The following is a 26,295-nucleotide window of genomic DNA, read 5'->3' on the forward strand; positions in this document are numbered from 1 at the left end:
GTTACTGTCATTCAAGATGACAATATTCCAGATATGCCCGTTAGGGGAGTTACGATCTTCACATTTATGATGATAACTCTTTGTGTTACCGCCTTAAAGAGACAGCTCATCACTGGGTAGCAGTCGACCCAAGACACTATAAATTGACTCAAGCAAGAATGATATAGATCATTGAGTTTCAGACAAAAACACCCGATCATCTAATTCTGGGCAAACACATCGAGTACAGACTCAATACTTTCATCTAGCTTCTGACTAAAACACTCGATCATTTGGTATCGGGCAATCAACGAAAACAACCCACTGATTTCTCTCTCATACAGAGGGATCAACTAGTTGTCTACGACACTTCTACTACTGTCATCGCCTTATTCTCTCTCTGTCATCGACCAATCCAACATCCATTGAAGAACCTACGACTAATCAAAAGAAGGTCGACCTATATTTCTCTCTCCCGGCGACCACTCATCAAAGGAGGTCGACCACTCATCAAAAGAGGTCGACAACTCATCAAATGAGGTCGACCACTCATAAAGGGAGGACGACCTATCTTTCTCTCTCCTGAAGACCACTCATCAAAGGGAGACGACCTATCTTTCTCTCTCCAGACGATCAAAGTAACCAAGCTACTTTATCTCTCCTGGAGGTCAGACCTTCCTTACTTTGTCCACGTGAATATTTACGAGGATTTACTTAGTCAAGGACAGACCTCATAGGCTGCTACAATCTCTCTCCAAACAAGTCAGTCTACCCGCAGAGCTCGAGCTCCGGCCACTCTGTGAGCGGCGCCTAAACTCCGACCATCATCCAAACAACAATAACATTCCATTGATATCACTGACGTACCTTTTACTTCTCTTGCAAGCTTACTGACTTGACCGTTGGAGCCCCCTTAGGCCGGCACCATCCCGGTGTCCTAGGGATCTTACGGTCACATGTGTTTTGTCTCTTGTGTCATAGGTTAAAGCTCAAAGACGTCGTCAGTGCGCGCAAAAATATTAACAGGTGGAGGTTTGATTTCCGGTCCACTTGACTTCTTGACCCGCGATTTCCTACCCTCACAGTTTGGCGCTAGAAGGAGGGGCTGACTACTAATTACTGAGCTTACCTCAATGGCACAAGAAATGACTAACACTCCACTCGATGTAGCATCCCAACTTGCAATGCTAACAGCTCAGATGCAAGAGAACACGCAACGGTACAGAGCTGTGGAAGAGGAGAACGTCCCGCTCAGAGTCGAAAATCAATTATTACATGAAAAAATTACGGAACTGTCTGTAGCCGTACCACCTCGAAGACCAGTTTCTCCTAGGAAGACAGAGTTGAATCCCAAAGAGCGGGCAGAAAGGACTACCGAAGCGGGAGGCATGCTTAACAAGTCAATCCTTCGTTCGGCAGCCCCAAGGCAGTCAACCAAGACAGATTAGGCGGCATCTCAAGCCGACCTGTCACTCAACCAGACCTGGATGACAACCAACATCCAACAACGCAGACCACGGTTGCACCTCACGCCTCTACTCTTCCTCCTTTATTTACTGTACCTATATTACAGACTAATGGGACCTATATCCCTACACACCCGTACTCTCCTAGAGACAACTCTCTGGAGCAGAGCTTGACAAAAAGGCTAGCAGACCTAGAAGCTTTGCTTACGCGCATACCTGGGGTCTCGACTCCATTTAAAAAGAGTCTGGCCCAAAGTTATGCCGACTTACCATTTGTAGATGCCATCACTCTTGTTGAGATGTCCAGGAAGTTCTCTTTCTCAAATATGAAGATGTGCGATGGTACGTCTGACCCAGCTGATCACATTGCTTCTTACAAGCAACGTATGTTTACTGCTGCTATACCAAGAGACCTAAGAGAAGCATGCATGTGTAAGAGCTTCGGCTCTAGCCTCGTTGGCCCAGCCTTGTAGTGGTACTTCGGTTCATGTTTTTAAAAAGAGACCACTCCATTTTGGGATGTATAAGTTATTGCTACTTCGGTTCGTGTTTTTGAAATGAAATGACTCTATTTTAAGATGTATAAGTTGTTGATATCTCTTTTCACAAAATTATGCAAAATCACTGTCTGAGTAGTGCTGATAATGATGGACTTGGAGATGATGAAGATTATAAGATTCATTATCAAGAAAATTAGTTCAAGCAGTTTGTGAAGATGAAGATTGTGGTAGTGGTTGTGTGAGTCGGAGGATGAAGACTATGAAAATTAAAATGTAAATAAGAGCATTTTTTTCCTGGTTCATATGTGTGATTCCCACGACTGACGTTGACCTAGAAGTTAACGTTTTCCGTCCACGAGGGAGTTTAAATCAAAAGTTTTGAAAAAACGGGAATGTAGTCTTAATATCGATATAAAAGTGGGATCAATGTCAAAATCATAAAGAAGGGTATTTTGTCATGATTCACATGTGTGATCGCACAACTGACATTTAACTAGAAGTTAACGTTTTCCGTTTATGTGGGAGTGTAAATCAAAAGTTTTAGAAAAATGGGGGTGTAGCCCTTATCGGTATAAAAGTGGGGGTCAATGTGAAAATCTCCTTTGATACAAAAGGTTAGTGAGTATTCAAATGAAAAATTGCTTTTATTAAGATTTTTTCAAGAATTTATTAAAATTGTTTACATTGTAAATCTTTCGAGATATAAATAATTAAGTAGGATTGTGTAATTGGAAGTGTTAAAGTCTTAAAGACACCTCCTCTCGTAAGAGCATTTTCAATTCAACACTGATCTTAGAAATTTTGGACGCCACATTATTTTTTTTAGAATTATTGATTAAAAATTATCTCCAATACAAAATTCAATTTGGATTTCTAACATGATGGGGAGGTAGTTAAATAGAAATTGGTTTGTCAACAACCCAAGTTTCCAGGTGTCTGATTACGTGACAAATTTCCAGGTGTCTGATTACGATCTCTTTTGATTGTGGTGGGACAGAATTTCTCTACTGACAGAATTCTAGTGGGATACTCTTTGAATCTTCTTGTGGTGTGGTTTGAACCGTTTCAGGTTTTACAAGTGATGGTCTTGGTTGAGGTTGCATCTTGGCGGCTGCTCACTAATAGGCTGGTTTGTTTTTAAGCGACCATGTGTATAGTCGCAGGTTGGCGGAAATACAACTAGTCTTAGATTAGAAGTTTAATGTGGTGGCTTTCACTACAGTCTAAGAGGGTTACAATTTGGAAATGTGCTTAAAATTGTATAGTTTAGTTTTCTTCTTTTTTGTTTCTTATTTTAGTTTTGTATAGCATTGAGAATTTCTTGAAGAATAATCCCACAAATTTATTCTACATATATATATGTACTGTGTCATTTAAAGAAAAAGAGAAACCAGAAGTTTCATTATTTATGTAAATTTCTTAATTTACAAACTGCCTACCCGAAACAAGTCAACAACACTAGTACATCTGAACCTTTTTTTACATCTGATTTTGTGAGCAAATTAAGACTGAAACTTGTTACAATATTTAGATAATATAAAAAGGGTGGAATTAGACAACTATTCCCTTAACTGAAAGACATATCTAAGTCTAAAAAACAACATAAAACAGATCGAGAGTGCACAAGGAGAAATCATTGTTGAAGTTTTACACATTAGAGATCTGCAACTCCATCATCAGACTCACCAACATCTTCTGCAAGTTTGCTTTGAGTCCATCTTTTCAACATTTCTAAGGCAGCCTTGGGTTGATCCATCGGAACCATGTGACCCGCATTGTGTACCTGCACGTTGAATCGGCATCAGTTAATCATGTACATGTTTTCTTTATTTATGTAGATAGCTATACTTTAAAAAAATTTACTGAACTTATTGATACCAAAACACTGATTTTAAATATAACTGACGAAAATATGTGGCCAGAAAGATGTGATATCAGCTTCTGAGTTGAACTCTGATAAAATGGACACACGTGAACATTGATTATATGAGGTTTAAATGTAATTGTTTTTCGAAACAGACCTTAAGAAAGCTGAGCGGCCCATGGGTTTTCAATTCTCCTGCTTCTACATTGTCCACCTTAAATGGAATAGTTGAGGATTGAACAAATTGTTGCTGCCCGGACCATTTCATAGCATGAACCCACCTCGAGTTACCTGCTCAAATGCAAAAAGCACAAAACAGCCATTTCGATAGAGGTTAGTTGAAGTGGTTGTGTATAAGTAAACAACGATGTGAAGTAATCAAACTAGAGAGGAACATAATAAACTCACCAAGCCAGTTACATATGAGATCATACTCTCCGGCGTAAACAAGCAATTTGATTCCATCCTCAAGAAGACCAGGAATACCAACTTCAAGATTTCTCATCCAGTCCATCAGCATGGCCTGGTAGACAGTAGGGCTACACGAGACAAATTCTATGTCTCCAACACCCAGAGCATCCCTAACAGACTTCTGGTTTAGAAATTTCTCCATGTTTGAGAAATCGTAACAGAGGTCTCCCTCACACTTCCTTCTGATATCGTAGTACTACAAGGAGAAGCAAAGATGCATTTAGATTCACGTAACTTTCAAACATAGTTTCTTCATAATCGATATCGTTAAATTTGTGGACATCCAACTGGAGCTAATAAAGATATTTTCATATTATTGGTCATGAGAGTATACTTTTTCCATGTGGGCCTATTCTCACACTTCCCGTCACATGTCGCTTTATGTGAACCTAACATGTGTTTGTTTGTTTGTTCGATAATGTGTTGTCTGGTAGGCCTATCAGACATGGGTTCGTCTTTGGTAGCATGTTAAGTCAGAAACCACTCAAACATTTGCCATGAGTGCCAAGGACATAGATATTATATTCTTAGTTATGAGAATACCCTTTGTCCATGTAGGAATATTCTCACAAAGATTGTTGAGGATATATATAATTACTTACGTTTAGACCTCCAACGTGATTCATTATCTTATTGAATATGCTTGTGCAGACAGTGTAAGAGGCCATGCAAGAGACTTCGCCATCAGTGCCTGAAAAGACAGCCAGTTATGAAAGCACTGATAATGTTGTAGTAAGTACACCCCAACAAAGTAAGCTGCGCTCTTGCAAAGATACAAGAAACTTTACCCAATAATTTTACATATCCAATAACTCTGACGAAACGCGAAACCACAATTTTACATATGAAAAAGGTAGTGATGGTAATTTGGAAATAAATAAATTACCGCAAAGCTTTATTGCTAATTCGCATGCCGGAAGCATCTTATTAATACTCTTGTAGTCCGATTCCTTAATCAACCCATTGTCGAGTGCATAGTCAGTGTAAGCTTGATATTGAATTGCAGGATCCGTTAGCCCATTCCCAATGGCAAAACCCTATTCGAAAGACATTCAGTTTATATAAGTTCAAGAAACCAAGCAGAGGAAAACAAATACTATCATGAAATTGGTATTGGGCAATGAAGACATACTTTTAAGTTTATCTGAATTCCTTCCTTAGCTTTGTTTCCACGGTGGACTCGGGCAGCAAAAGCAGGAATATAATGCCCGGCATATGACTCTCCAGTAATGTAAAAATCATTATTTACATATTGAGGATGCTCAGCGAAGAATGCCTATAACCATCACAAAAGAGTGCTTAGAGTTAAGTCATCCATTCATTGTCACCCGTTAAAAATAAATTTCATCATATCATATATTATATGAACTAAAGCATCAAAACAAACCTGCAAGAAATCGTACAGATCATTACTGACACCATCTTCGTTGTGGCGAAAATCACGGTCATCAGAAGTGTAACTAAAACCGGTTCCAGTCGGTTGGTCAACATATAAAAGGTTCGATGCCTGCAGAATTACGGATTAAAGCTAAATCAATTGTCTGAAAAGCTTATCTAAAATATCGGCAAAAGTAAACATTCGTGTTTAATTCGAAAGATTTGTCTATATTCCTAAGAAAAATACCTTGTCCCAGCCATATTCATTCCACGCAAGAGACAAGTTCTTCGAAATGGTGAAAGGTCCATTCTCATAGAAAACTGCTAATTCACTACTACAACCTGGTCCTCCAGTTAACCATATAACCACAGGATCCTTCTGCTTGTCATTTCTCGATTCGAAAAAAAAGTAGAACATCCTTCAAAATACCAAAAACCCCTAATTTCAGTGCAAAAACTACATTCTCAAGAACTTCAAAACCGATAAAAAAAACGACTGAAAAATCAAATTCTAACCATAACAACCAACCCAAAGCATAATTTTATACAGGATAGAAATTTAGAACAGATTTGGTTTCAAATCGTAAGTTGAACTAAAACTTTTTGGTGATTTTCACACCAAACCTAAACCTAAATTACTAATTTTGAGTGAATCTGATAAGTAGAGAACGTGACCGAATTTCAATAATCCACAGATAAATGGGTTCATTTTAAAGAAACCCTAACATGCATTCATGATTTCTAAAGTAAAAACAACTACAAATTTAGGGTTTGAAGAGTGTACCTAGCAGCATGAGAATGTTGAAGTTTATAGTACCCAGCATGATGACCAAGTTCATCAACAGAAACCCCAGAATCAGCAAGATTAGGAAACATAAAAGGCTTCTCAACAATTTTCTTAGGTGCCATCGATTCATCAACAGATTTAGCATCTTTGGGGAAGAGATTAAGTTGTTTGATTAGTTTTTCTGCATGAATTGATGGGAAACTTGCATCTGGTGGAAGACGAAAATCATCTTCTGTTGAAGAAGCAAAAGAAGATAGAAGAGTAAAACAGAGACAAGAAAAAATCACAAATTTCTTCATTCTTGTTCTTTTTTTTGTTGTGATTGAGAAATTTAGGGTTTGGAAATTTATACTATTAAGAAGTTAGAAGGTAACCAATTTTGTTGTGGATGACGCAAGTGAGAGTGGAGTGAAAATGTGAATAAAGGAAAGCTTAGAAGCAAGAAAGAGAAACTAGTGAAAGAAAGAACAAAGAAAGGAGATTGTTTGGAATGAACGGTTAGGATTTGATGATGAGGATTAGTTATGAATCGAGGGTGGTAAGAACCTTTGAAACTACTTGATTAGCCACGTGTCGGTTAATAGCGAGGGAGTAACTAACAACTGGACTCCCGCGTGACATACAATCAGAAAAAGTTGGAACTAACTATTTTCCCGCTTTTGTTTCCTTGTCCGGTTTGTTTGTACTTTTGAAAGAACTGGGAAGATAAGTACGGGTTTGTTTCTAAGAATTTAGAATTTGATGTACAAGTCTCCATCAAAATTTTGATGGATTTAAAGACACACTACGGAGATCTAACGGCTACGACAAAATTCTAGCATCCAATGGTTTATAATATATCTCATGACTCATGAACAAACCCAGGCTTCAAGCGCAGCCAATCCAGTGACATGGCCGAAACCTAAAGGTTTCTTGCCCCTGCCAACTGCGCGAGGACGTATTACAAGTGACTGACTAGGGCCCACCCAAGACCATCCATGTAGCAGAAGCCTAAAGGTTTCTGGCCCTGCCAACGGCGCGAGGAAGTACTACAAGTGACTGACCAGGGTCAGCCTAAGACCACCCATATCTGCAACCCCAGCAATCTATAGGCAACAGTTGCGTATACGCAAGTGCAGTATAATGCTGTGGATCTGGAAATAAAGTACTGTCACATGTATGAGAGGCCGAACGACTGTTACGGAAAAAAAACATTAAAAGCCTGGCAATAAAACAAAACGGTTACAGAACAACCAGCAGTAATCTGGGAAGAAATAGGGATCATGGAATCCATACTTCACCCACACATAACATCCAAACCAGGTCATTCATTTGATGCATCTCTTTCTTTTGTATTCCATCGTGTCTCTCTTTAATCTCTATAAACACATTTTCGTGACGACCTTGGTTAAAAAGAAATGTCAAAAGCAGAAAACATTGAACATTCACAACATTATTCTTTAAACATAGATATTAAGTTCAAGCATACTGGGAGAAAAGTACATCAATATTTCAGTATTAAGATGAAACTAAACTTCAACTCTGACTAAGAAATTACAAGATCTAAGGTGTTATACAAGACTACAGTTAGGGTACAACTACCTTCAAAATTCGTCAAGGTCTCCGTGAAGAAAAGATCTAAAGGTTGAATTTAAGCTCTAAATCACAGTAGATATCTAATGGAGGCATGGGTTAAAATGCTATCAAAAGTATGAACGAACTTGAGGAGAACCCAGAGAAAGATCTTTAATCATAAAGTCCTTCCTCGTGCCATATATCAACTAAAAAATCAACCATCTCCTGCCATGAACAAAACAAATCAATGTTATGAATAATGTAGCACCTCGTTGAAGCGAGATAACATCATGAAAATATGTATGAGAGCTTACGGGTAATGGGATTGGCTGAGGAAAAGGATCATGCGTCAAAAGCAAATCGTCGTAGGTCAACGACCAGCTACAAAAGAAGATTTTGTTAGCTCAAGATTTCGATAATTTCATATGTACTGTTGGATTTATCCCATATTATTGTGGGAGGGTGGCTTGCACTAGCTTCTGGGCCTCTGGGGTTAGAGAGACCAAGACCACTTGGGGCAAGGAAGGCCCAAGACTGCTTGGGGCACGGAAGGCCCGAGACCGCTTTGGCCAGGGAAGGACCAAGACCACTTGGGCCAGGGAAGGACCAAGACCACTTGGGCCAAGGAAAGACCAAGATCACTTAGGACAAAGGAAGGCCCAAGATCACTTAGGACAAAGGAAGACCCAAGACCAATTGGGAGAAGGAAAGCCCAAGACCACACCCACAATTAGTATCAAAACCCATATTTACTGAAGTCTTCCAAGTCCCACTATGGAGAGGGTGGAAGATAGTATTCCATGTCCCAGTCTGTGAAGGGAAAGATTGTTGGAGACTTGGAGTAATCCCACATTGGTTGTAAGAGGAGGAGGTGTCACTTTATAAGTGTGAGCGGAAGCCTCACCTCTAGAGCTAGCTTTTGGGGTGACATAGACTAAAGTCCACTTGGGGGCATGGAAGGCCGAAGACTGCACCCACATGTAGAACCTGTAATTTGAACGACTTATTTGAAAACTTAAAGTGCACCTTAATACTGGATCTTTTGGCATCCTTTGAGACTTTTGAGATAGATCTCCCGCCCATTCTTTTCTTCTCTCATGCCAAGCTATTTCAGCTACAGAGTCATAGACAATAACTTCACATTTAAGACGATAATTGGGCAAAAACACCAAAATAGAATAGAGTGTAGCAACGTATGAAGGTAACAAAAACAGTTATTTATGTATACTGGGAAGAACACTGTTTGCTGTAGGGTTTCATCATAAACTATTCGAAAGTACTAAAGTAGTTAAGTACATTAGCAAAATAGCATTTAATAAACCTTCTAAGAGAAACAAAACTAACCTTGGTTCACGAATACTGTACCATTCTCTGTGATCTTCTTGTTGTCTTCACTAACAAATGTGGATCCTACTGAAGGTTGTTTTTCACGAGCACAAGAATTGCTTACATCTTTATCCATCTGATCTAAACTAAGTCATTTGCTTACTATAACTCCCAAGTCTTGATGGCTTGCTTTCTTCGTTATTGGGGTTCTTTGGAAGAGGGAACGTCACTCACAAATCCAAAGGTCCTTCGGCACTGCAACTACCTTCAAAAATAGAAAAGACAAGCTTCACCAGATTGAAAAACGTCTATGACACCAAATGCCAATATCTCGATTTTAAGTCATTGCCTCTTTGACACAAGATAGTGAAATGTCTCTGACGGAACTACTCGTTAAAGATATAATCCCAAGGAAATATTATACCACTGCCACAGGGAAGACACCGAATAACTCAATGCTTCTAGAAGCAAGGGCTAAATGGATAACTCTCTGTTGATTAAGTGTCAAAATCAAGGTTCGAACATATCCCAATTATACTAAAAATGGACCAAATTATACTAGAGACGGATTTCCTTAACCATAATTACTTGAATGTGAAAAGCCCACTTGAACGATAATTTACGGAATGAAGCTTGAATTTCTTCAATAATGAAAGAACAATTTGCAGTAAATTAAAAAAACAACAACAATATATAAGAATAAAGAACACAAGTATCAATTTCATCACCTAAAACAGGCAATGATATGCTGCCCAAGAATTCTATTGAGAAATATCCATAAATTAAACTAGACTAAAATATCAACTTCATTTTCCCTCAAACCATTGTAGTCTCACTTAATGGGAAGTGAATACAAACCGAACGTAAACCTTGACAAGAATACGAGGAAAAAGGCAGTCATTCGAATCCCAGATATGTGAAGAAATTATTATGAGAGGTCTTGTCTTGTGATGATCAAGAGGGTGGTTAAAGAGTCTATCATTTTATTTTAGTTCGTCTTTCGAAACGGAGTTTTCTACCGAGTGGAGTAGGAAATGAAAGTGAGATAAAGGTTAGGATGCTTCAGTTGGAATATTGTAACAAGAGAAACTAAATAGTACGCTTCGGGTGAGCTTATAGGGTTTCCAACTCAAGACCAAACCTAGAAGTGAATTACCTTAGGATCTTATACTTTCCAAGGCTATTCATGGTTCGAACTACGAAGTCATCTAGATCGGATTTATGTTAATAAGAGTTTCAACTAACAAACTTTTCTAGTCTCTGCCGACTTTTCACTTGAAGACCCTAAACAAGAAAATTATACAAAATGCAAAGAGAAACAATAACACGCAATAGTTCAAAGTTTCTTCGATTGTTACATACACGCAACAAAGTACCAAAATTTTTGCCAAACTAACTTCAACATTACGAATTCAAACCTAATAAAACACTAAATGCTTGCTCTTTATCATAACTACTACCCTAAAGTTAGAAGCAACTTCCTAAACCCACTAAAATCCAACAAACATTTCTCAATAATGCTGAAAACAGTGTCGGTAACTTATAAAATTAAATCTAAAACTAGGGTAAGGTTTATTTCACTCCTCAAATCTCATTTTTGTTCTAATCCTCTTTACCACCAAAACCTCCAAAATCATTCCCTTTGCTCACCTAATAACTTTAACTATCTAAAATTCAAGAACCAACTTTTCAAAAACCAGATGTTTGTGTTCTGAGGTTAGAAGAAAACTCTTGTCCCAACATTACTAATTTCTTAAGTGTGGAACTGAATTTTCACAGCAAAAGAAAAGGGCATCTGTCATTTCATCTTGTTTGCCTTAACATATCATATAAATTCATAAATACACAAAATTACAACAACCCACACCAGAAATTTTAATCAAACCCCATAATCAACTACAATCCCCTAAAAACAACACAAAAGATAAATAAAAATGCATCAATTTATACCATAGTAAAAATAATCATAAAAAACAAGTAAAACCCAACATTTTGTTCAACATAAACAAAGAGATCTTAAAAAGGGTATTAGTAAAAAACCCATACCTGATTTCCAATTTATCTAATATTGAAGCATTTGGGTAGGTAGCAATTCAGCCAAAGATGAAGAATAAATCTGATTTGAAGAAGATTGAAGAGAAGAAAAACAGATTAGATCCAAATAGAAAGTCTGATCAATTTTGGTTGGTCGAACTAATTAAAACGTATGTCATTTTCGTTTGTTTCCTCTTCTTCTTCTTCTCTTCCTCCTCTTTACCCTCGTGTTTTCAGCCTTCTGATAGGGTTCACGATGCTAATCTACTCCAGGAGTTGACTAGCTAATCTCTTTAATCTGACACGTGTCTAGATGACCCAATATTAAGAATATCATCCGTTGGATTAAATTATATATAAACACGTGGCAGATAACGAAGACGAAGTCTATCGATTAATTCTACTTCGCGGAGTACAGTTGTATACGCTATTGAAACTAGGACATTGGATAAGCTATCCGGTGAGAGAAATTTCTGTGGGTGGAAACAGAATGACTAAAATACCCTCAACCTACTGTGAAAAAGTCGGGAGACGGAAGGTATTTTAGTCATTTGACTGGTGAAATTAGGAATATGCAATTTTCTTCAAAAAGGTGAAGAAAATGACCAAGATAAGTGGATAACCTTCAAATCTCACGTGGTTGGGTAGATTTTTTGTGGACTCTTATTAATGGGCCTATTTGGTGTCCAACCCACCTCAAATGTTAGGATTAAAATGTTAGTATTTCCAATAGTAAAATAAGGAGTTAACGCTAAACTCTAAAATTCTGGACGTCTCACGTTCGATTCTCATATGAGGTAGAATTCATGGTTATTGAAATTGGATTATTAAAGGTATCAATAATATGCTTGTTGGGTTTTAGGCTCTTTATTATGTTGTTGGGTTTTAAGCCCCTTTGATTAGTGACTTAATTTCGGTGGTTATCACCATAGCCGTGTTTGAGGGAGGGGGAGGCGGGAAGGGCGTCTACCCTGGGCCCCCCACCACACGGAGGCCCATGTCTTATGAAGGTCCAATTAAAATTACATATAATTAGCATTAAAAAAATGAAGGCATACAATTACTCATCAAATTAGAATAGTGAACTATGGTGATTACTTGACAATCTGCTGATACTCTTGCTAACCCAGTGCAGTTTTAAGTCTATAATTACTCATCAAATTAGAATAGTGAACTATCTTGAAGGCATACAAGTTGTCACAGCGAAGGTGAGAGAGATTTAATTCGTTTTCTTATCAAAGTTTTTACTTTGTTAGATTTGTTCATAAAAATTAGATACAATGATTTTCATACATAATTACATAAGTTAAACTATGTACCTCAGGGTTTCGAATTACCATCTCTTTGCCATGCTCAATACTTTTTATGGTGTTTGAACTTATGCTTGGTTTCCTTTCTTAATTAGCTTGGTTTCATTTTTATTGACAGTAGTATTTGTTGTGTTTGTTACATATTATAGTTTGATTATTGAGTAACTTATGGTTTCATTTTTTTTTTGATGGATCATGTTCCTTCATTTTCTTTGTTTAACTTTACATAAATATTGACACTTTCTTGGGTCCTCCGTAAAGGCATAGAATTTGAAATTATATATGCCCCTTTTCAGCCTTATTTGAAAAGCAAGGTGATCTAGCGTTGGTGATCCCTTCTATATTAAGTGTTTTTAATGTAGTCGATGGAGTTATTGTTGCATTTATAACAATATATAGAAGGTGAAGAACACAATGGGCCTTTTTTTGTTATTCAACTACTACAAATATGTGCATCTTCTATTGAAAAATCAACATACTCCAGCTTCACACATATTTTATACTTCTTGGGCTAATTATGCTTCTTTTATTGGCAGGTGACCCCAAATTGAGTTGGACAAGGCTTGATTCAGATGAGGTGTTTTTCAATTGATCAATAATGTTTGTCATAGTTGTTTTTGGTTTTCTTACGTTATTTGCAAACATTTAGTTAGACTCTCTAAATGTTGTTCGACACTTAAGTAAATAACCTGACCTTATGTCAAATATTGTACCTTAGTTTTTGGTGACTGCCCTGTCATAGCCAGTGTGTGAGTCGCCCATGGTGTTGGAAGAGTAGAATTTGTTACACTCATGTATTCTATAGACACTTTCAACAACAAAAAATGTATTCTATAGACAAGCATAACCGACTAAATCATATAAATTGCACACAATGTAAATCAACACATTGTTAACTCACTTAATATCAATTAAAATACATTGGAACAATACAATTTATATCAGGCTAATTTATAGGTTATGCTTCTCTTTATGTTGACTCAGAACCTATATTTTATATAACGACATTCTTTGCTATATTATACCATCCATATTGAAAAGCCTTGAAATCTTCCAACTTAAATTACACTAAATATATTTCATTAAGTCTAATTAATATTTATGCACCTAGTTAATATTATTTTTGTTCAATAATTATACCGAACTTAATTAATTTTTTTAATAATATAGATTGAGGTGGAAGTACACAAACCATTAAATGTGAGGCAACGTGGCTATTCATCCTAGTAAGCATTGAGTATGGCACACGACTTTGTGATTATTAGTCTAATTTTGTCCATGCAAATCCAACATGTTTGGTTGATTATCTGAGTCTTGATTCATCCAAAGGTAAATCAATATTTAAGAGGTTTTAGTTGTCCAGATGCTAACATGTTATAGTTTTGATTTCCCATCCTTATCTAATATTGTATTAATATCAACAATGCATGATATATCTACTATATTCTGAAACCTAATTGGTTCCCTCTTCTAATATCCCTCTTCTAATATCTAATAGGTAGAACCTAATTTTAGTGGAGCATTAGTTGAGATCATCGCAAATTCATTCTTATACGGTCAATTTTGATTTAAGGTTGATTTTACCAAATGTTTTGAAATCTAAACTCTACAAAAATGTCTTCTGAAACCTACCTTATTACAATCACTTAAGAATTGGTTGAGGTTAATTGTGAGGGATTGATTTTGGTTCTCATTTTAACATTTGTAGATATGATGGCTGCCTTAGAACATGCCATGCTCACTGCTCAGTTATCTATCATACAAAGGCAGAAAGCCGGCACCAATTTGGTATGAGTCAAAGTAGAAGTGTATACTCTAAAGTGCGAAAAAAGTTTTGTTTAATGAGTTCGTAACTATCAAGAAAATTTCATATTCGGAACTAAAATTATCTAAAATCTTTTTAATTTATTGGCAGGTGCTATAATGGTGCTCAGATAGGAGCAAATATGCTTTGTAAGTTGAGCAATAGTGTTCGATAACTTTGTTTCTCATCTCTCTGGCATGTTTCCTGTTGAACGCATTATCAGAATGAAATGCTAGCATCTGGAAGTCTAAACAGTATATAGCGTTCACAAAATTTTGCAATTTCTTATACCACCCATTTAAATTTTAAGAAACTATTTTCTCGTAGGGACAAATCTTGGTCATTTTTCAGATTTTGTGGGTCATAGAGAACATGACCTGCTTTAAGTGTTCCAGTTGTGCGAAGAAATCAAACATATTTGGACGAGGAAGAGCACTAAGAAGAACCGATGAAATCGATATGGAGCCCCGTGATGAGGTTTAAGTAGATATTATATCATAGTTACTGCCCATCGAGAACATCGTATAATGTTTGAAATTGAATTTTTCTTTTTCATTCATGATAATCTCTCTGATATACAATGACAATTAAAAGTTTCCTTGTTCAAATGATCAAGTCTCTATTTTTCTGATCTTTATTATAGCAAATTGATCTTTTCAGTTTTTGTACCACTATCCTAGGTTTTCATCAGGTCCTTACACCAGAACTAAGTCAACTATAACAACTCTCGAATTTTTCTGACAAGCTGTTTATGTACCAATTCTTCTCCAATCACACACACGCATACCTGCTGAGAGACGAATAAGCTAAACAGGTTCCTCTATCTCGGTCTCGTCTCTTAATGTTTCATTCTACTCACACACATCTGTAAAGGTTAATTCAAGTTGTTTGATTTATTTATTTATTGGCACTAAGTGAACTTGAACAGTCTTAACAATTGGAAATCTAATAAAATTCAATGTTCCTAAGTATTTATATTAGAAAATGGTCTGATTAATGTCCCTTTCACCGATTGTAATGTTAATTTTCCTTTCAGTATAACAAACAAATTTTCTCTTTGTGTTAGACATACTTTGATGGATCGGACAAAATTTTGTTCAATTGATCATTACTTTGCTAAATTGACATTAGCATATCATATTTGAGATACCTTTGAAGATCTTACAAAACATACGAGTGTTACTTGTAATAGGGAAGTAGTAGTTCACCCTCTGATTGAGATATCTTTTGTACTGAAATGGGATAAAAAAATGATGAACTTTTCCGCGAGAATATTAGTTCAATGACGAGAAGTTTATGTCGAAATTGTAGAAGTCCTAATATGAACTAGGGTTAGGATTGTTGGTCGACTGAAATGTTCATTTGATCATGTGTTTTGTTCATATTTTCTTAAACTAATGTCATACGTACCAGATTTCATGAGACATTAGGTTTTGCATTAAATTTGATGTTAGAAAATATCAATTCCAGAGTTAACTTTTATTAGAACTTTTGTCTATTTTTGCAGGGTCATTCAATTACGAAGGAAAGACCCATGAATGTCTTATTAAGTTTCATCTCAATTCTAACAATTGGTTGGGTGCTCATTAATCACATGTGCATTCTTTAGAAGGATTTTGGTAATGCTACTGTTGTCTTTTTTATATTGCAAGTTAGCTTGATTAATTCATTGTTTTCTGTTTGAAGTTCTTCATGAAGTTTTTGTTATTGATAACTGATGAATCTGAGATGTTCATTTGATACAGGAGTTTCGACATTAACAAGTTGCAATCGGTTGAAGCTGAAAGGAAAGAGATCATGCACGAGCATAAGAGAAGTAAGTTGATGTTCATAAGTAAGTTTAAATAGTCCAACCTGTTCTTGAATTAATTCCACATTTTCTTAATTAGTAATTATCAACATCAAAAACACTTAATTCATGTATTCTCGAGACTATTAGTTAAATGAACATAATTTTATGTAGAAATTACGAAAGTCCAAGTAAGAACTAGAGTTAGGGTTAGGTATGCGGGTCAACTGGAATGTTATCACGAACTTTGTTCATATTTGCTAAATTCCACAAAATTCATTCAATAGTGAAATTTGTTGTTGTAGAGAGCATAAAGATTTGCAATCTTACCAGAAACAAATTTAATTTTCTCGCTCACCTATTATCGATTTTAATAAAGTCGTACGTCAGTTAGGGTTCTGATCAAATAAGTAGTGGCCTTTGATAAGTTTGTGATCTATTATAATGATTTGTAACAAGTCTTAAATATCTCATCTAAAATTACTAATACCTTTCTGAATATGGACTAATTGTTATTTAATGTCTTAGTTTTATGTATGTCGAAATTATGTCAGTCATGTTTGTCTAAACTATTCTATTTGATATATTTTGTAGCGAGTACTCAATGCAAGAGCTAAATGCTTCTCGTTCCAAGTTATTGAACCTCAGGATGACTTGGTTAGATCCTTAAAGTATACAATTCCATATGAGCTACAACGTGCGTGCACTAGACACAACTTTTAACCTTTCTATTTTCATAGTTGTTAGTGTGTTGTATAATTTTGGGAGATGCTAGAGAGCCCAAATTTTTTGGGCATTTTAATGCCCAGCTGATGTGGAATCACTAAAAGACAAGGTTTTTTCAAAGTTTGACTATGGTGGGGACCGCTTTTATTTCTAAATGAGGAAATATGTCACCCTCTAAGTACCAATTTCTAAGTCACTCTATCATTTCCCTATAATTTTTATTTACTATTTGGTACCAATTCAAAATTCTATTAGTAAAAATTTCTTTATATATAGATCTCACCGTGCCGGAGGCACGGGTCATGCCTAGTTAAATTACATATCTAAGTGTTTTTTTCTTATTCTAGCAATACATAAATATTAATGAGAAAACCATGATACAAAAGGTAATATATTCAAAAAATCGCTTAGACTCTAACCTATACGTTGCACAAAGATTTTTTATCATTTTAAGTTAGATGTGTTCACTAAAAGTTTTTAACGGCTCGTGGTTCAACCTTTTTACTTGTAATTCTTTTATTATACGAAAGGCCTATAATCAAACTTCGTCCTGGGCCCTCAAATTTTCAGCCACGGCTCTGGTTATCATATCTTGATGAGGTATCAATGCCACGTAATGAATAACATAGAATGTAGTCCCTTTCAAAAAATATGAGTGAAAAGCCCAAAATCTGGACCCTAATAGGAAAAAAACGTCCAAAAATAATAATGTAAAAAAAAACTCATTTTCTAACACTTTTTTAACGGTTGACAACATATATAATTATGATGTTAACAAAACAGACATATTTTTTTCTATAAACGTCTTTTTACCCTTCTATGTTGACAACATATATAAATATGTTGTTATAAACGATTGACAACATATGCAATAATGTTCTGACTTGTTATAAAACGTTGACAACATATATAGTTGACCTGACTTATTATAAAACTAGGCATAATCCCCGCCCTACGGGCGGAGAAATGCCCTTTATGCGACACAAAGAAGTAGACATACAAAATACAATATAAATTATTGAAAAATATTTAATTAACAATTTTTAACAAATTAATTACATAAATAAAAATTATGTCGACTTGATAAAAGCGACATTTGAGATTAAGAAATGTGTGTGACTAAAACTTCTAATGACGAAGACAATATAAAATCTATCTTATAGGAAAATAAAATGATGATAGCCATGCTTTAATGTAAATAATTGTATATAATTACTAAATGTGTTGCTAAAGAGAGATATATAAAGTGATAGAGAAGAATCTGGTCTCAGGCAGAAGGAAAAAAAACATTTCTAACAAACTCCTTGTTGATGAAAAAGTAATTTCAGAAACACTTCCACAACCTCGTCGCAAAATAGAGAGGGCATTTAGGTTCTTCAGTATTGACAAGTACCTAGCACTTAGAGGTCAATAAACATTAACTTGTTTGAGAACCCTTCACTATTATAACAATCTAATTAGTATGGCGTTCAACAACAATTTTGAGGTTTGTAAAAGCGCTTTCTCTAGGTGCAGTTGTGAGGAGTATATTATCTAGTTAATATTCTTCTCAAAAGACACATATTCACAGCTAGTCGTCTTACCACACCATTTGAACCAGTTCTTGTAGTGTCTTCCAGTGTTACAAACATCCCATCTGCAACAGAGACCTTGTTATTGATGAAGCTGAGACTCCTAGGTTTAATCTCGATGATCTTTCCCATTCTCTCAAAAATGGTATCCAAATCCTCCTTATTCTGAATAGCTAACGGCAATTTATAGAGGGTGCACCACATAGGTTCGTAGAACAAGTCATCAGTGCTTTCCGTAAGTGGAAAGCCCACTTGCTTAAGCACCAGGAGCATCCCTCTCATAATCCAGGGGCGGCCAAAGTTAATTGCATTGAGGATGAATAGACTTTTTGGTTTAATGAGAAAGGTATTGACCGGACCTGCGACAGGAGCATAATGACAGTCCCTGAAAAAGACAGTGAGAGGGTACAACATCCTTTTGAGTTGAAAAAGGGTTGCCTCTTCTGGACAGCACCATCGAGCCACAAAGTCCTGAGAGATGGCTTGAAGTTCATGGTTAGTGGAGGGCTTTTGGTATTTCAAGGAAAGATGACCTCTGGGAGCGACTGCAAAGTGGGTTGCCATAGATGAAAGGTAAGAACTTTTGGGAGAAGAGAGTGAATAGGGAGAGTGGACAGAAAAGGTAGGAAGAATAAAGATGAAGAAAGAAGGGGAAGATAACCAGTGGTATTTAAAGGCCAACGTTAGATGAGTCAAGAAGAAGAAGCCCCATACTGGATTGGGTGGTGCCAACCACCCGGCTAGTCTACTCGCCGGACAAGACGCTTGACATACTGGAGAGAGAAAATAAAACCAAAACCAGAGAGAGAGAGAGAGAGAGAGAGAGGGAGAGAGAGAGGAGGAAAACTAAAACGAAAAAGCCAAACGAAATCAAATCTTATGCGTGGGAGAGAAAGTAAAGAGTAATAAAGAAAGTTAATCAGACATTAAGTTAGAGTTCATACCGTTAATGTGGTCTATTCGCGTGAATGAAGAGATCTCGAAAACGTCGCGTGCCTGCCTTGAATGAACCTCGATTAGATTCTCCACCAATGTTCTCTTTGCCTTCTGGTGGTTACTATTGACTGCATGAAGTTGTGACGACTGCTTGGGGAGATGAACTGGTGTTGATTGGGTATGGAGCTAATCAATGGTTGTGGGGGGCGATGATGATATTCTGTCGGGGAGTGTTTAAGGCTTGATATGTGATTTCCAAGAGAAATCCGGCGGGAATCCGGCTAGGTGAGTGAATGCTGGTTGCGGCGGGAGGAAGGTGGAAAGGAGAAAGAGAAGGAGGGCTGACGTCACTCTGGATAGTCTCTCTCCTCAAAAAACCTTTTCTCCGGTCTGGTCTCTTATTATACCCCAAATTTTGAGTGTTTAAACCCACCCAAAAAAAAGATGGTAAAATAAGGGTGTTACTCCAGTAAAAATACGTATATGTTAAGATTAATAGAGTGTCGTAGTTGAGCTTAGGGAGAGGTAGAAAACATATTTTTCCTAACAAAATGCAAATTAGGGTTGATATAGTAAGAAGTAAAATGTAAGGCAACTAGTACATTGTACTCTACCCAGCCCTTAATATGTTTAGGGTGTTTAGCTATGATTATAGTTCAACAATTGTGCAAGTATCTCCACTTCTCTCATCAAAAAAAAAAAAGTATCTCCACTTTGTTTCTGTACCAATATAATAGTATTCTATATTGTGAAGTTCAACCCTTGTTAGCTTAGGAAAGTTTTTCATCTAGGGTGCTCATAAAAAGCTTCCTTATTTCAGTCAATGATACAAATAAAAACATACATTTGGTTATCCTGATTTCTTTCTTCATATTGTAAAGGGGAGCAAAACCCGTTTTTTGGCTCCCTCTGTTGATAGATGAGGGCCCTCTTGTAGTCATTTCAGCGACTCCCTCTGTTGATAGATGAGGGCCCTCTTGTAGTCATTTCAGCGACTGACTCGTATGGCTTCCGGCTTCCCTCAACTCGATACTTCTAATATTTCTTATTAAAATAAACATGACCTACTAATGGTTCAGGGAATTGTTTAGTTCGTGTCTCGATTTTCAATTACAGAGAATGGTCAAGGTGGAAAATGTCCAAAGTATCTAAAATTCAGTGACATCTATATCAATATTGAATCTTTTTTCAGTGTTATTTATATTATAAAATTTGATATTTTGATATAATCTTACCATTTAATGATGAATAAATACATAAAGAGTCCAATCAGTCTTTGAGACACCTCCAATCCGTGAAATTTAATGTTTCACCTACCATTAATACAAAATTATGATATGTGATATGTCTCCAACAACTTAGCTTGCCTCCTTCGTCAAAAAAAAACTTAGCTTGCCATTTTGTCAACATTTTGTTTCTTTCTAGTCATTGTAGACTGACTCAAATGACATAGTACTACTTTTAACTGTTTCAAATTTATTTTTTTTGGAATCTGAATACGATAGTCATTAAAATGACGTTGGTACATCAATAGAATGTGATAAGCACGATAACGAACAAATTTAAATTTTTACAAGAACGGAAGCCCAATTAAACAACTTTATTTATACCTTTATAACTATCCATATATTATAGAATTCACTTTCGATGTGAATCGAATCTGAAACCTCTAGAGTTTTGGAATACATGCCCTGCTAACTGAACTACCATTTGTGGACAACCCTTTCAATTTCATAAATCATCATACTTAGTAAATTCATTACTAAGCAAATCATCTCAAACAAAAAGGAAAAAGCAACTCGGGGATTAAATATGCACGTCTCATATGTTATATAATTCAATAAACCGGTCTCTATCTAATTGATATGTGAATATGAGTGACATTTTATCGTTAATATCATATAAAATTTATTTATTTCTTTTGTTAAAGTTGATGTATTTTTTATTTCAAATCAAAATAAGCATTCATAAATTTGTCGGTGGGCAATATTAAATTAAATATAATATAAGACAAAGTGGACTGCAGGTCGGTATATGAAATTGGATCAGAGTGTACGGTCCGTATTTTTTTTTTAACAATTTTCTTTACTTGTTGTTTTTTGCATTATCTTTTGTGGATTTTCCAATATAAATATTTCTTTTTCAATCAATTCAAACTTTTCCACTCAAATGGTGCGTGTATAAAATTCCAAATCATTTTATTTATCCAATTTGGCATTTTGTTATTTTGATTGATCAACGCCCGCTCCTGAAATTATGATTGATGTTTACGAACAACATGGTTGTTTTTGTTAATGTGACAATCAACTTTTTTTATTTTGTTCCGAGAAGATACATTTGAAAACAACTTAACTGCAACGATTTCACAGAGATGTGAGGGAAAGCACCTTAAGCAATAATAATTCCACAAAAGTAAAGATAATAATACTTGAATAAATTGAAATAATCTCAAAGATATGAATACAAATATGAAATTTGTTGTGGCATTAACTGATACAAGCTAAACAAGACAATCATAAAATTACTCTAGTAAATACTTTTCAAATATGAAATTGTCGATTTGAATTCACATGATCCTTATTATCTATTTTATAGTTTTAGTTAGCATTCGTGCATATACACTTCTTGAAAATATACTTCAACTCAAGGAGAATATACTTTCTTATAACATAAAAAAAAAGTTAAAAAAAAAAAAGAGTATGATTTAACTCTTGTGTCAGGTCGGTCTAAAATAAAACCCAGAATAATCCCTCGACGCAACACGCAAATATATAAATATATACATATGTAAGGCATTATAAAATCTAGTAGGCCAGAAAATCTTTAGTTTTGGATAGTAGCCCTCCTGTCTCTTTCTTCCATGATTTTCTTCTGTTTAGAAAATAACGTATAGAAAAGTTAAACAAAAACTTATGAAAGAAGATAGATTTCGTATCCATTTAGTGATAAATTAGAAATACGAGGACACCCAAAATCAAATTGTTGTTAAACCATTATTTATTCGATCCAACCGAAGAGAAAACAATAGTTTTCACTGTTTCACAATTACTACTTGATTTGACTATAAATTTTGCTTGAAGAAACACTATAAATCAGTAATCGTTCAATCTGAATAGCCGGACTGTTTATGAATATACCCTCATACACATGGGATCAGTGACGACACGTAGGGGTAAACTAGAGCACCTATGTGTACCTTAGGCTAGGGTTGGTTCATTTTGAGTTTACAAGAACAATAGATATGGGTGTGGTCGGGCAACACAAAGTAAAATATTTGTACTTATAGAAGTACTATTGCTTTAAAAGATTATAAAATTTGTGTAAATTTTAATGAGTAATATAATCACAAATGAAAAAGTCAAAAAGTCAGTTTGCTGGTGTAATGGACTTTACATCTTGAGTTTTTTTTTTCAATTATTAAAGAGTACTTACTTTTAATTTAGCTTATTTCCAATCTTGTTGATGGTGGTGAGGTTGGTGATCGTGCAGCGGTGATGGTGGTACACTGGCAGTGGTGACGGTAGTGGTGTAGTGTTGACAACGTGATCATTATAGTCGTGGTGGCAGTGGTGACGATTTGGTAATAATTGGACTCAAGTACAGAAGCAGATCATCACGGATAAATATGGTGGTTTATTAACTAACTGATTCCCCACACCTACTAATTTGTTGCACAAAATATGACTTTGGAAATGTATAGTTACTAACCCTGCTTTCATAAAACAGCATTGCTTCATTTCAACATGGTCATCAGTTGACTAGGGTCAATTAGTCAAGAAGACGAGAAGCCCAACAAATCAACTCGTATCAAGTCATCAGGGAGGTCGAATCCAAAACAAGTATGTCACTCAAGTTCAGCTCTGGAGGGTCACTACGATCGACCTAGGCGCCTAAGTCTGCCCTGGCTCAAACACAACTGTGTTAGTCCTGAGATTTAAGAGAAGACTAAGGGGTCCACGTAAGGGGGATCCATACCTCAATCCCGAAACATGGGGGTAGAATTATGCCTACTCTTATGCCTAATGCTTTCCGACTTAAACTGGAATGCTATCATAGATCTCAATCGGTGAAGATCTTAAATATTTATTAAGCTTGTGCTTCAAGAATTCTGCATGGAGGAAAAGTTCCCCACATAATCTACAAGATTGGAAGACGATCTACCGTAAATACTAAATATCCTTTAACAAGGTAACTTCTAAATATCAAATGTACAGATAATCCCAAATAGGAATCCTAATATCATCTAACTACAAAATAGTAGTTATATTCTTACACGGTGGATCTCAGTCGCCTCATCAACACCGCCTATCTATAGTCAGTCAAAACAGCCTATAAAAGGTAATCAAATTGTCTCAAAGCAGACAGACTCACTCGACGAACCTCAATCACGACTAAGTCACAACTCATAAATTCAGTTTCACTCAATACTCAATAGTTTAACTTCGAAGGTAATCTGACTGTCTTGAGTGTCGGAGAGGTTTTCGAGTTCCTTGCGGTTTTCACCCCTCGGATTCAAGGAGTAAAACGGAGTTCAAAGTAGCAGTCTCAACATCATGACTGATTCCAGATAGACAAAGACATCAACAATAGCCATACCTCATTCTGGGAGGATCTTTAGGATGATTCTCAATCTTTAAGGCACCTTTTTCGATCCCTTGGGCTGGCATCTAGGTCTAAATACTATTCGATAGCGAAAATCGTGATGACTGATGGGATACATACAAATTGGAATTCCGCTTTTGCTAGACTTTTAGATGCCCAAACGTCCATTGTTCTTTATAAAAAAAATGGGGAAGAAAATAACCCCACCAAGAGGACCTTTTTTATTTGGTTGACAACAGTTACAAAAATCCGACAAATAATTATCATATGAAGAGATGCATCGCGTCAGTAAACAAATGGTACTTATGTGAACGGATTGTGGAATTGACATAGCATATCCTGATATCCTTGTCCACAGCTCTTCTATTAAGGCTCTATGGAAGTATTTTGCGTCTTCTTACTTGCATTTGCCTTCAAACCCCTCTTCATTTTGCGAACTTCTCACATCATGGAGGATTGGCAAGTCTCACTCATGAAAGATTTTCATTCCACGGCTCTTCCATTTGGCATTTGGTGGACCATTTGGAGAGAACATAACAATCGTGTTTTTCGGAGAATAGAAAAGGACAGTGTCCAACTTATCAAGTGGGTCAGGTTTTTCCTCAGACTACTCTCGTCCATATCTTCGAAATATTAGTTAAATCTCTTTTTGGAGGAATTGGAAAATTCTAATTCGCAATATGTAATCTTTTTTTTGTTCCTTTTGTTTTAGGATTTAGTCTTTAATCGCTTGCCTCCTTGCCACTTTCTAAATCAATATACTATCAATTAAAATTATATATTAAATTAGATTAAAAAAAATGTTCAATGAGAAAGGATAATGAAGAAAGTAGTTTGAAGATTAGGTAACTAAAATTTGTAGTCTTTAAAAGTTTAACATTGGCATCTCACCTTTGAACTTTCTGTACTCAATCAGTTCGGTCACGGAAGAAATTGTGCCGGCAGCCATCCGATTGGTATCGTTCAAGTACGACACTACCTGTTTTTTGTCAAATTACTTTGATGGTTTTAGAAAGAGAGACAGAGAAAGGAACGAGAAGAATCTTAAAACAATCATTGTATATTTGATCAAAAAAAATAAGTGAAAAACCTTACTCTTAAACTTACAAGAATTTAGTGAAACGCCGATAACTGTTTGACAAGTTAGTTGTACATCTACTTTAAAAATTTGGAAGTCATATGTTTGATTCACGGTAGAGGTAGAATCTACTATTTATTGACTTGTGGTAAGAGGTATAAATAAAGTAAAGATATGAAAGCTTTTGGGATAGTCATAAAGGTCTTCATATAATCTTTAAAATCGAAGATGTCTTTGATAATGATAGTACTACCGCTAATTCAAATTCACATATTTATTCATGATGTATCTCTATCATATTGAATAAATGAATGGATTTTTGAGCCAGGGGTCCAAAAAGTGGGGGGTAAACCCAAAAAAAATCCACTCTTGCCCAAAAATTAGTTGCAGGTCCAAATGTCAGATTTTTTTTTTTATTACCCTCTTGCCCTTGGACGGGACATGCTGACGTTTCCCTGAAAAAAAAATGTCTGGTAAATAAAATAATTTACCAGTATACGAAAAATTCAAAGTTTCAAAATTTTTTGAAAATTTGAAAACGAAATTTCAAATTCCCGCCCAGCAAACCATCTCTTCCCGGTAAATAAAATAATTTCCCTTACACAAAAAATTTCAATTTTCAAATATTTTTGAAATTTTCAAACGAAATTTTTTTTTCGAAATTTTCAAATTTTTAAACGAAATTTCAAATTCCCGGCCAAAATATCAAATTTTTTTTGAAAATTTTAAATTCCCGGGCAAATTTTGAAATTTTTTTGAAAATTTTAAATTCCCGCCCAGCAAAAGTGTCTAGTACAGAAAAAAATTTCCAGTAAATAAAATAATTTCCCGGTCTCAAAATTTTTTTTTCGAAGTTTTGAAATTTTCAAACGAAATTTCAAATTCCCGCCCAAATTTTTTTACGAAATTTCAAATTCCCGCCCAAAATTTCAAAATTTTTTGAAAATTTTAAATTTCCGGGCAAATTTTGAAATTTTTTTGAAAATTTTAAATTCCCGCCCAGCAAAAGTGTCTAGTACAGAAAAAAATTTCCAGTAAATAAAATAATTTCCCGGTCACAATCTTTTTTTTCGAAGTTTTGAAATTTTCAAACGAATTTTCAAATTCCCGCCCAAATTTTC

General features: G+C 35.6%; 2 protein-coding genes and 1 long non-coding RNA gene across 8 annotated transcripts; 1 reads left to right on the plus strand and 2 right to left on the minus strand.

Annotated features, from left to right (window-relative positions):
• Positions 1–3,317: 3,317 nt before the first annotated feature.
• On the minus strand, positions 3,318–7,618 carry LOC147550179 (serine carboxypeptidase-like). The gene is made up of 9 exons (XM_086665592.1): positions 6,442–7,618; positions 5,905–6,076; positions 5,668–5,787; positions 5,413–5,556; positions 5,167–5,317; positions 4,883–4,971; positions 4,218–4,476; positions 3,967–4,100; positions 3,318–3,728 (listed from the first exon to the last, which is right to left on the minus strand). The coding sequence occupies exons 1-9, from the start codon at positions 6,741–6,743 to the stop codon at positions 3,600–3,602; spliced, it is 1,500 nt and encodes a 499-aa protein (XP_086521718.1). The 5' UTR covers positions 6,744–7,618; the 3' UTR covers positions 3,318–3,599.
• Positions 7,619–7,860: 242 nt separating this feature from the next.
• Positions 7,861–11,611, minus strand: LOC147550180 (zinc finger protein). 5 transcript variants are annotated; one of them, XM_086665593.1, is made up of 5 exons: positions 11,371–11,611; positions 9,343–9,589; positions 9,025–9,112; positions 8,313–8,379; positions 7,861–8,223 (listed from the first exon to the last, which is right to left on the minus strand). In XM_086665593.1, exons 2-5 carry the CDS (start codon positions 9,458–9,460, stop codon positions 8,170–8,172), a joined length of 327 nt encoding a protein of 108 aa, XP_086521719.1. In that variant the 5' UTR covers positions 9,461–9,589; positions 11,371–11,611; the 3' UTR covers positions 7,861–8,169. The 5 variants fall into 5 exon arrangements, with proteins under 5 accessions (XP_086521719.1, XP_086521722.1, XP_086521720.1 ...); XM_086665596.1 differs by lacking the exon at positions 11,371–11,611 and adding an exon at positions 10,481–10,635; XM_086665594.1 differs by lacking the exon at positions 11,371–11,611 and adding an exon at positions 10,053–10,498.
• Positions 11,612–14,807: 3,196 nt separating this feature from the next.
• On the plus strand, positions 14,808–17,201 carry LOC147550181 (uncharacterized). 2 transcript variants are annotated; one of them, XR_015236799.1, is made up of 4 exons: positions 14,808–15,286; positions 15,980–16,091; positions 16,218–16,306; positions 16,856–17,201. It is a non-coding gene; the product is annotated as an uncharacterized LOC147550181 (long non-coding RNA). The 2 variants fall into 2 exon arrangements; XR_015236800.1 differs by having other exon boundaries at positions 16,218–16,288.
• The last annotated feature ends 9,094 nt before the right edge of the window (positions 17,202–26,295 follow it).

Source organism: Eschscholzia californica, unplaced genomic scaffold (assembly GCF_041429995.1).
Source record: "Eschscholzia californica isolate CP2 unplaced genomic scaffold, dmEscCali1.0.p SCAF_3, whole genome shotgun sequence".
Classification (NCBI taxonomy): Eukaryota; Viridiplantae; Streptophyta; class Magnoliopsida; order Ranunculales; family Papaveraceae; genus Eschscholzia; species Eschscholzia californica.

Bases quoted from the DNA above. Each gene is read 5' to 3' on its own strand.
- LOC147550179 (XM_086665592.1), bottom strand. From the start codon at position 6,743: ATGAAGAAATTTGTGATTTTTTCTTGTCTCTGTTTTACTCTTCTATCT. The intron at 5,557-5,667 runs GTTTGTTTTGAT...TGATGGTTATAG, and splicing joins ATCTGTACGATTTCTTGCAG to GCATTCTTCGCTGAGCATCC. The intron at 5,318-5,412 runs GTATGTCTTCAT...TCTTTCGAATAG, and splicing joins GAATTCAGATAAACTTAAAA to GGTTTTGCCATTGGGAATGG.
- LOC147550180 (XM_086665593.1), bottom strand. From the start codon at position 9,460: ATGGATAAAGATGTAAGCAATTCTTGTGCTCGTGAAAAACAACCTTCA. The intron at 9,113-9,342 runs GTTAGTTTTGTT...ATGACTCTGTAG, and splicing joins TACAGTATTCGTGAACCAAG to CTGAAATAGCTTGGCATGAG. The intron at 8,380-9,024 runs GTGCACTTTAAG...CTTCTTTTGTAG, and splicing joins CCAAAAGATCCAGTATTAAG to CTGGTCGTTGACCTACGACG.